The 10,734-nt window shown below is 38.4% G+C and overlaps 1 protein-coding gene across 1 annotated transcript; it reads left to right on the top strand.

Annotated features, from left to right (window-relative positions):
- Nucleotides 1-216: 216 nt before the first annotated feature.
- Nucleotides 217-10,448, top strand: LOC134614948 (keratin, type I cytoskeletal 15-like). The gene is made up of 8 exons (XM_063459233.1): nt 217-826; nt 3,062-3,144; nt 4,176-4,332; nt 4,564-4,725; nt 4,866-4,991; nt 5,779-5,999; nt 7,801-7,889; nt 10,022-10,448. Exons 1-8 carry the CDS (start codon nt 296-298, stop codon nt 10,114-10,116), a joined length of 1,464 nt encoding a protein of 487 aa, XP_063315303.1. The 5' UTR covers nt 217-295; the 3' UTR covers nt 10,117-10,448.
- Nucleotides 10,449-10,734: the final 286 nt, after the last annotated feature.

Below are 10,734 nucleotides of genomic sequence, written 5' to 3'. Positions count from 1 at the left end.
CTGAAGCAGATAGAAACAAGAGATGTATTTAACCTGGAGCTAAATAAGCACGCTCTTAAATAATCATCTGCTGTCTAGATATTTTTTACATGAAGATTTGAGAAATTGTTCTTTGACGTGGCTTTATGATTAGGGGGTGGGAAGCTTTTCAAAATAGTTGACCTCTATTGGAAAGTAACACCCTCCATTGCCTGTATAAAAGAGGGTTCAGACGATAACTTACACTGCAGTATCTGTTTCTTTGGCCAATCTGTGCATTAACATCTTTTGCTCTTGATACCATTTTTATTTCACAATGAGTTACAGTTTCAGTCAGAGCAGTTCACGAGGCAGTGCTGTCTCCTCCCGACTTACGGATGGAATCTACAGAGCTGCCAGTATCAGTGGGGGATACGGGGGAGCAGGTGGATATAGCGGATTTGGTGGTTCTGCCATGTCTGTTTCCAGTGCTAGGCTATCATCTGCAGGTGGGTCAGGATATGGCTTCAGCTCTGGATATGGTAGCAAGGCATCATTTGGTGGAGGAGGAGATTTTGGCTCGGGAGCATCTTTTGGCTCGGGAGCATCTTTTGGCTCGGGAGCATCTTTTGGCTCCAGTTTTGGTGCCGGTGGTGGAGATGGTTTACTGTCTGGCAATGAAAAGTACACCATGCAGAATCTAAATGATCGCCTTGCCAGTTATCTGGATAAAGTACGGGCCTTGGAGCAATCCAACAACGACTTGGAGATCAAAATTCGTGAATGGTACTCAAAGCAAACTTCATCCACCGTTCGTGAGCAGAGCTTTAGCGGCCAGTACACAGCTATTGATGAGATACGAGATAAGGTAAGGAACTCAGAAGACAATGCACAATTACACAGCAGTACCACAAGACAAACCTATACTACTATCTACCTGTACCTATCTTTTCTTAAATTCTGAACTCTGCATTGTATGGTAAAATGCTTCTTCTTTAAAGGGGCATTCTAGGTATCATGACCACTACAGCATACCAGTCATCTGTTTAAACCATTTATACATTGTTTGTCACTTACCTATGTCACTCACCTTTCCGGTGAGTTCTGATAAAGCAACAGTTTATTATCAAACCAATTTATACCATGTTTAAGCAGTACTCATTGACTGAAAGTGTCAACCTATGCCCGAGACTTCTGGTACTTTAACCACTACAATATACTGTAGTGAGTATGATTCCTAGAATGTCTCATTTATTGATGATTGAATTGGTTTGCAAAGGAAATATCGTTGTTTTGGTATTGTTCTATATGTTTATTTCATTCTACTGGTCTGCAATGACTCAAATATATGCATTGGGAATTTTAGGAATCTTGCAACTTTTTTTAAAGGGACAAAAAAACAAATGGGGTCTCATTTGGAAGGATCATGTTGACAATTTTATTCTTTAAAAAAAAAAAAATAATAACTATGATGTTTTAAATGATTTGGGAAAAAGTTTTATGATATACAATCAACCAATGTAAAGCAATTTGAGAATCATGCATGGAACAAAATTATAGTGTCCAGGATAAAAAACATAATAGTGACTATTTAGGTGACCAGCCCCCCTCTCTATGAAGTAAAAATATATTTAAACTGTTCCCCTTCATTGTGCCAATTTCACCACTGCTGGCCCTGCCATTGTTGAGATCATCAATCATCAATCAGGTGGTTCGTCTATAGCGTTTAGTGTCATAGGTGATTGTGGAACCTGTTTAAATGGAAACTGTCACTACCCAGGATTTTTGTTATTATGTTTACTTATTACCTATAATATCTAATTTTGTGGTGTGAAAAACACCCCTAAATTTATCAATTCTTATCTATTTAGCCCGCATCTGGGTGTCACCATCTTGGCTCCCTGTCAATCAATGCTACAAGCTCTGTCCTTTGCACCTGGCAGTCAACATAGAAAACGCATGCAGATAATAAGATAAATTAAACAATGTTTCTATTCCTCCTCCTCATTTGCAATGTGTGCCCTGTGTCTGGACTATACCAGATTGTGATGTAAGTTTACTAAATATTTAACTAAATTTGAAACATAATAGAGCGTCACATAAAAATAAAATGTTAAAGGAACACTGCAGATACCAACACAGCTTTAATTCATTCGAGCTTTTGGCCATTTAATATACTTTTTTTTTAGCATACTCAAATCATTATAGTTTTTGCATAAAAAAAAATGCTGCACCATAAGACTGCCTCTTTAGCCACACCCCCTCACTTCAGGAGAAGACTTCCTTATCAAATGTATGTACACAGATACACTGACAGTACAGAATGATCTGAACTACCAAACAATCTGCATTTGAAGGAGAGGACATCTAGGGAGGCATGTAGTGAGGGTATCACTACCTGTTTATAGTTTCTCTAACTGTCTGCAGCCAGGGTGTAAATTAAAAGCAGCTCACTCAGTGCTATTAGGGCTGAGCTGTTTACATACGTTTGATAAAAAAAAAAAAAATTTCAGTCATGAACGGGCGTGGCTAAGGAGGTAGGTTTACAGGGCAGTTTTCTGCAAAACATTTATTTTTTTGTGCAAAAACTATATAGATTAGAGTTTGCAAAAAATACAGCATATTAACGAGGCTGAAATCTATCTAATGCATTACAGTTGTATCGGTACACGTTGCGTCCCTTTAACAAGAGCTATAGGTTATTTTCAATGTTTTTGAATGCAATAGTTTGCAAAACAATGCCAGTTTCCCCTTAATGCATTGACACACTAAAGGATAAATTATCTCAAGAGAAAATCTGAGCAGTGTGTTGTGATATGAGGCAGCTACCCACAATCCTCTATATACTATTGGCATGGTGGGGTAATTGCCCCCCCCCCCCCCCCCCCGCAGGCCTCTTATGGTACAGACAATATGAAACAATTACACGTTATTATATTCTTATCTGTTATATATAAAAATCTACTATATAATGTATTGCATGGACATTTGAATGTTGGCTACCTACGCACACATTACATATTCAGTGCAAACGTATTTACATTACTAAGGTAATTGCTGTCTGTTTAACTAATGCTCATCATGAATCTTTACTTCTTCCTAGATCTTTGCCGCCAATATTAATAACTCCAAAATTATTCTGGAGATTGACAATGCTCGGCTTGCAGCTGATGACTTCAGAATGAAGTGAGTATAAAATATTTTTCTTGAGGAACATGACTGTTCCTGGTTTGCTGATTAATTCATTCTTTTGCACTTAGTGAAATCATACGCAATAGTTAAAAGGACACTAAAATCATCAGAACTACAGCTTAATGTAGTAGTTCTGGTGTCTGTCACTGTAGGCTTTTCAATGTAAACACTACCTTTTCAGAGCGGTGTGGCATGGGAGAAAATTTAGGTTTCAAAACTTTTCAAAGTAATCTGAGGTGGGCCGGAGAGCTAAATAGTTAGCTTAACGCTATTTATTGCTGACGCTATACTGTCTTAGTAATGATTTACATTATTAGAACTCCTGTGTGCATTAAAAAAAAGCAAGTTTACTTACCTGTTAGTAAATACTGATGATCTCAGCAAATCCAATGCTTCCCCATAGGTAAACATTGGAGAGCTAGTACGCTTGCATGGTAAATCACCACTCTGTACCAATGCATCTCTATGGGAAGCATTCAGCATCCTCTTGTAATACGTGGAGATGCTGAACATTGGTCCTGTAATATTTGCAGGACCAAACCCAGGAAGTCGCTCTAGTGGCTGTTGGGAAAAACCCAACTAAAACCTCTGCTCAAGACTTATATATCTGGAACTAAATAATCCTTCTTGGAGGTTATTAGAATCCAAATGTGCAAATCAGTGCTACCTAGGCTACCAAAACAAGATTTATATACGAATGAAATAATAACAAACATTCAAGTGGGGATATATGTGCTCTAAAAGCTGTAAGAGAATCCATATAGATTTTCAGGTAATTATAGTTACCATGTGTGATAACATTAAGTAAGGCACTTTTGAAGAGATAACCAGAAATGCTGAATTTGGGTGTAAGAGGAAAAGGGCAAATTTACTGTATTACTTTATTAATTTAAGTTAATAATCGTAAATTTTAAAAAAAAAAACTAATTGAGCAACGCAACAGTTGTTCATGTCTTGTGCTGATGATTGGAGTGTTGAAATGGCTTACATGTGCATCTGTATTAACACATTTCAACTAAACACAGGTATGAGAACGAGTTGTCCCTGCGCCAGAGTGTTGACAATGACATTAATGGCCTCAAACACGTTCTGGATGAGTTGACAATGACCAGATCTGACCTGGAACTCCATATTGAAGGTCTGAAGGAAGAGCTGGTTTATGTTAAGAAGAACCAAGAAGAGGTATGAATCTATGGAGAAGACAGTTTATAGTTTTTTTTAAAGAATATCTAATTTCTAAATCTTACCAAGATCCTTAAATTAGCCTAGTAGAAATGCTCCTATATATTTTGTGTTAAAATTAGCTAAAATATGGACTTAACCAAAGTTGCATTTCAACTAGAAAGTTGGTTATCCTCAAGCTTGTTCAAACTTTAATATCTAATTTATCCATTTATTTCTTCACATCTATAGGAAGTCAGCGAGAAGAAGCAGCATGCTGCTGGTGTCGTGAACGTTGAGTTGGATGCTGCTCCTGGAGTTGACCTGCTGAAGACACTCAATGATCTCAGAGAGCAATATGAACATATTGCCGAGAAAAACAGAAGAGAAGCTGAAGCTTGGTTCACCAGCCAGGTAAGACCTTGCCTTAAGGCGGTGAAACTTGACTATGTTTTAAATTTGTAAAAAAATAAATAAATGTTTGACATTGTCTTTTTACAAAACGCATGTTCTGACACACATGTGGAACTTTTATTGCTTTTTTGAAATTTCAGGTTCAAGCCTTGCAGACTGAAGTTGCCACCAACACCCAACAAGTACAGAGCAGCAAGAGTGAAACAACAGAGCTAAGACGCTCAATGCAAAGCTTGGAAATGGAATTGCAGTCTCTACTAACTACTGTACGTAAACGTAAAGGGTCTTTATTTAATAAACATCGGTTTGAATTATAGACTTAACATGCAGGCATACAATTCTGCATGCAATCATGTTAAAAACCTATGGGAGATATGATTTTTTTCCAATCAACACTTCGAAAATAGTTCCGTGGATGAGATTACATTTGCTAAAAAGTGTTCATCCCCAAGATGTCAAGTCTTCTATTCATCCTAAAGGGGCATTTTATCAATAATTAAATGTATGCCAACCCGGTGTACTGGGAACAGTCACAGTGTTGCTTGATGCACAACAGAAACATATAGAATCTTTTTGACAGTGGGATCATCCATGATAGATCCCACTGTCTCCCAGAATCCTCCATAGACCCCCACTTTGTACTTTTGCATATCAGCTTAAGCACAATATTGATGAAGGGTCCTCTCAGATAAAGCAAGGTGATGTTGAAAGGAGCTGAAGACTTGAATGAAAAAGATTGTGCAGGTGTAAAGGAGAAAAACGTTTAGGTAAGTATCTCTACATTCCTCTCTCTCCACTTCTGACTGATTTACAGTAAAAACTTATGGGTAATGAGTTAGTGATAATGGCAGTTATGGTCATTTTGGCTCACCGGCTACATGTTTTATTAAAGAGGCAAAAATGGGAAATATTCAATAGTATATTACATGTTAGTGGAAACAGTCCTTCAGATTTCCAGATATTTAATTAATATAAAAAATCTTAAACAAACCACTTTTCTAGATATATTCCATTTCACTCATATTCCATTTCACCATTTTTTTTTACATGTAGAAAGCCAGTCTGGAAGCCAATATTAGTGAAACCGAAGGACGTTATTCTGCAGAACTCTACCAAATACAAATTATCATCAGTGGACTTGAGGTTCAGCTCGGTGAGCTCCGCTCAGATATAGAGCGTCAGAACCAGGAGTACAAAACTCTGCAAGATATCAAAAACCGTCTGGAACAGGAGATTGCAACATATCATCAGCTTTTGGATGGAGAAGGTGGCAAGTAAGTCCCAAGCTGTTAGAAATATGGTCGATATCTCGATATAAAATAGATTCTAATTTATTAATGTACATTTAAAAGTTCTCGTTCTGAAAGTTCCTTCAAGATCTTCTGGACAGTTTGTGTCAAATCACATTCAAGTAGATTAATAAAAAAATGTATAACCCTGCCCCTCTGTTGTCACCTGGATAATAACCCATTGAACTTTAGATGCTTATGATAGAATAAGAGCACTTTGTTAATTAATCCACTCCAGTGCTCTCAACCTATTACTGACAACCATAGCTGAACCAGTTAACACGGAAAAAATTGCTTCTGCATTAGATTAACAGCAGCAAAGGGTTCAGGCAGAAGAGACCAGTTATGAGCTGTTGCGGTTATGGTGTGTACAAGCCCCTTTAAACTGTTCACACAGTCACGATTCCATTTAATTTTCACAGTATTCGATAGGGTTAAGGCCAGGGCATGATACTATTCCAGTTTTTCAGACAAATCAGGTTTTAAACTATTCACTAGGGTTGCCATCAGACATTTTGGGCCATTTTACAAAATTACAGGTTTGCCCCCCCCCCCCCCTCCTGCACCCACCAGTTACACTCTTCCCAAGCTTGAGAAACACACATTCCCACACATGCATACACAAATGCACATTGCCAGGAACAAACAGATATAGATATGCATCTCAGACAGACACACACAAGCTTTGCCATACACAAACATATATCTGCTGACCTACACATAGATATGCACTGCCATGCACTCTACATTCAGACCTTATTAGCAGACACAAAGGTACATTCAATCCAGGTACAACTTCTCACTGACATATACACACCCTGTCCCAGACACATACCTATTGCCACATACTCATTCTCCAACACATAGACATATCCAGACACTTAGAGATATTTACATATATATGCTAGACTGGGGTGCCTCCCAAGGGTCTAGCGGTTCCCAGCAGCTCTTTCTCGACTCTGCAATTTTCCTGTATGCTGGGAGGAAGTGCTCTGATGTCACATTCGCCCAGCCCTGCTTTGGAGTGAAGGTGGGTGAATTGTTAAAGGGACACTATGTACTTTTTTAATCAATGGGGAGCTACTGATTGGCTTAGAACATCAGCTGACAACTCTAGCCACTCAGAAGCATCCCTGCCTGGTGGCACTCCATGCTTCCTGTGACTGAGATTCAGAAGCCGGTTGTCACCCAGGGGGAACAGGAGATCAGTGATAAAGACATTTTATGGGGTGATATAATTTAGGAAAAGTTTAAATCCTTAAAATATGAGTGCACGTGGGCTCTCCTGTCATCATAACAACTTCATTTAGACTAAGTTTTTATGAGATCCCTTCAAGTAAGTAGCCTGCTCTACAGAATATTTTCAATGCAGTCCAGTTGGGGAGATATTTTTATTTCCCCAACTAGTCCCTTGTGGGCCTGCTGGCCTTAGCAAGTCTCTTACCCGAGTAATGCCTGTATACCCCATCATGGGTGCTCTGTTAATCAGAATCAGGGCTGTACAATACCACAGGCTGTCAGACATATAAGAATGTAAGACATACTTGCTATGAAGGTTTCAAAGAAAATACGCTTGAGCCAGCATGCTGAATTAAATCACATATTGTTTAACTATAGAAGTTTTTGCTCATGAAAGATATTGTCCTTTTATGTAAAAGTGCAATGCTTGTATATTTTTCTAAAAATAATTATTATCCAATGTGAGGGAACAGTGGTGTTTCTAGAGATTTGGATGGAGTTTAAGTTAGGATGATAAACTATATTTTCATTTTTTTTTTACCTAAAGAATTGCTGTTGGTGGAGGTGGAGGTGGAGGAGCCGGAGGAAGTTCATCAAGCTCATCAAGTTCATCAACCTCAACAACCTATAAATCGGGTAAGTGATGCAAACTACTACAGAGGAAACATTCACCTCTCCATAGGAAAAAAAAAGAACCCATTACAACATCAATGACATAATCTAGAGAATTGAAAGTTATAAAAGTGGAACATGGAGTGGTTGGAACTTGAGGGAGCCACCTCCACCTGAAGTTCACCCTAGAGAAACATGGACTATCAGTCTAACATCTATGTTCTCCTCCATATTGGCCTGTCCCCCAGGGTTGCTCACATACAAATCACTCTTGATGTGCTCTGTATGGGGATGAAGGCCCTTAGTTTTGGGGGCTTTTTTGAGCTGCATGAGAAAGGCTAATGATTTATTGTGCTTTGTTAATTAACGGGTCTCAAATCAAGACTGCCCAAGCAAATTCAGGACAGTTGGGTTGGGCAACAAATAAAACTGAAAAGCTTCTGTTAATTAAATTTCAAGCTATATTAGCAGTGACTTACACACTGGGTGAGGTACTTTTCAGTATATTTTACTCTGCCTACACGTATATTGTACTAATAGTATAACCTACCTACTGTTTATTATATGCAGGTATTCTTTGATCACTGTTACAAGCATTTTGGGTGGCAAAATACAAAGCCTATCCATGTAAAACTAAAGTGCATTTTTAATTAGCTCCACTGGCTTGCTGTAGTTAGATATGCGACGTTGCCCGAGATAAATGATATATGTGATGAGGCATAGGGTAAATAACTATATAAAATGTTTTTACACAAATATGGAATTGGAATTTTCTTTATAGAAAATGTATTTGCAAGGGTGGTCTCATTAGACGAGCGATAAACAACGTGCAGCACTCCAGATGTTGTGAACTACATCTCCCATAATGCTCTTGCGGCCATGATGCTGGCAAAGCATCTGGGGAGATGTAGTCTGAGGGGCAGAACATTGCCTACCCCTGCATTAGAACATGCTGAATTAAAAAAAACGTGAGCGTATGATTTAAAGCAAACAGGAACATTGGAATGTTGGAATACTGTGGCCCAGTACATTTTAGTCGTTTTTTGAGTTACTTCCGTAGTTCTTTCAGCACATCACCAGAGATCAGTCATCTAGAAATGTTGTACGTTATTGTCTTTTACCTTTTGCTTTTGAAATAGATCCCCTGTTTGAGATATTTGTGATTAAAGTGGGATGCTAGAGGGGACCTGTCTCTTGATTACATGTACACCATTAAACAAAAGATTGATAACCATCATAACTTGTGTTAACCTTCTTCATAAAACGCTCAGTTTTCTTTTAAAATCATATTAACGATTTAGCAAATTACATTGTTATCCAGTTCAGACCAGGCAGAAAGAAGTCAAACATTGCAAATGAAGAGGAGGCATTTTTTTCCAAATCTCACAAAAACATTTCTGTTAAATGATCACTATAGGGTTAGGAACAAAAACATGTATTCCTGACCCTATAGTGAAAACCCACCATTTAAGTGGCTTGCCCCCTCCCCCACCCCCCCTCCCTCCCTTAGCCTCCTCAGAATCGGTTAAAACTCACCTTATTTCCAGCTCTTCACAGGTCCGCCGGCGCTGGCCCCGTCCCCTTGGTGACACTGATTTGGCCAATTAGCACCTCCTCATAGAGATGCATTGAATCAATGCATCTCTATGAGGAAAATTCAGCATCCCCATGCAGAGCGTGGGGACGCTGAACGGCATTCTGCTTACTGTGCAGCCCTGAGCCAGGAAGCCCCTCCAGTGACCATCTAAGGAGTGGCCACTTGGAGGTGTCCCTAGGGGCAATGTAAGCACTGCCTTTTTTTCTGAAAAGGCAGTGCTTACATGAAAAAAGCTAATATAGTCACCAGAACAACTACATTAAGCTGTAGTTGTTCTAGTGACTATAGTGTCCCTTTAAATATAGAGTATAAGTAATTAAAAAAAAACTGGGGTGACAATTTGCATTTAAGAGCCAACCAAAATGTGATTTGCATTTATTCTTTATATACCCATCTCTCCCTGAATAATTGTGTACACTAACCATCAACAGCTGGAGAGCACTAGACAAAAATAAATATTTACGTTCCAGAATGAGAATCCATTTAACGTACAGAAGTTCAAACAGAATAGACATAATTGAGCAGTATAATAATTCCACAACTTCACTTTCTTTCTCAGGATCTTCTGTCACGACCACCACCAAAGTCCAAGCCATCATAAAAGAAGAAATTGGAGGGAAAGTGATTTCATCCACATCCCTGAAGAGATATTAACGAATTACTGTCAACAAAATATCTATTTCCAAACGTATTGCTGAGGAATGTCTGTTAAAAAAAAGATCCAGAAAAACGAATAATAATAAAAAATAATAATAATGTTCAGGAATATAAGTTTGTGGAAGTTGCTTTTAGGGTGGGAAAAGTGCTCCATGATTTGTTACAGAATACTGACAGCCTACTTCCTGGACCCACTGTATGCAAAATGCTTGAAAAGCCTCTTAAGTGTGAAAACTAACATTCTGACCTACTGGTTACTACTTTAATGTGTTTTGGTCTCACTAATTTGCTGCATTTTCCTGCATGCTTAAATCTTTATAGTTTTTGTATTTTAAAAAAAAAAAGTGTTGAAGAATGCTGCACCATAAGACGGCCTCTTTAGCCACATCCCCTCACTCTAGAAAAATACTTCCTTATCAAATGTATGTACACAGCTACACTGACAGTACTGAATAATCTGAGTTACAAAGCAAATTGCATTATAAGGAAAGGATACCCAGCAAGACATAGTAAAAATATTGCTACCTGTTTATAGTTTTTCTGAATGTCTGCATTCAGGTTGTGAATTAAAAGCAAGTCACTCAGTATTGTTTGGGCTGAGACTGTGTGCCTGCT

This window comes from Pelobates fuscus, chromosome 6, assembly GCF_036172605.1.
Source record: "Pelobates fuscus isolate aPelFus1 chromosome 6, aPelFus1.pri, whole genome shotgun sequence".
In the NCBI taxonomy this organism is placed as follows: domain Eukaryota; kingdom Metazoa; phylum Chordata; class Amphibia; order Anura; family Pelobatidae; genus Pelobates; species Pelobates fuscus.
This window is presented reverse-complemented; position numbering and strand designations above follow the sequence as displayed.

Bases quoted from the DNA above. Each gene is read 5' to 3' on its own strand.
- LOC134614948 (XM_063459233.1), top strand. From the start codon at position 296: ATGAGTTACAGTTTCAGTCAGAGCAGTTCACGAGGCAGTGCTGTCTCC. The intron at 4,333-4,563 runs GTATGAATCTAT...TCACATCTATAG, and splicing joins TTAAGAAGAACCAAGAAGAG to GAAGTCAGCGAGAAGAAGCA. The intron at 4,726-4,865 runs GTAAGACCTTGC...TTGAAATTTCAG, and splicing joins AAGCTTGGTTCACCAGCCAG to GTTCAAGCCTTGCAGACTGA.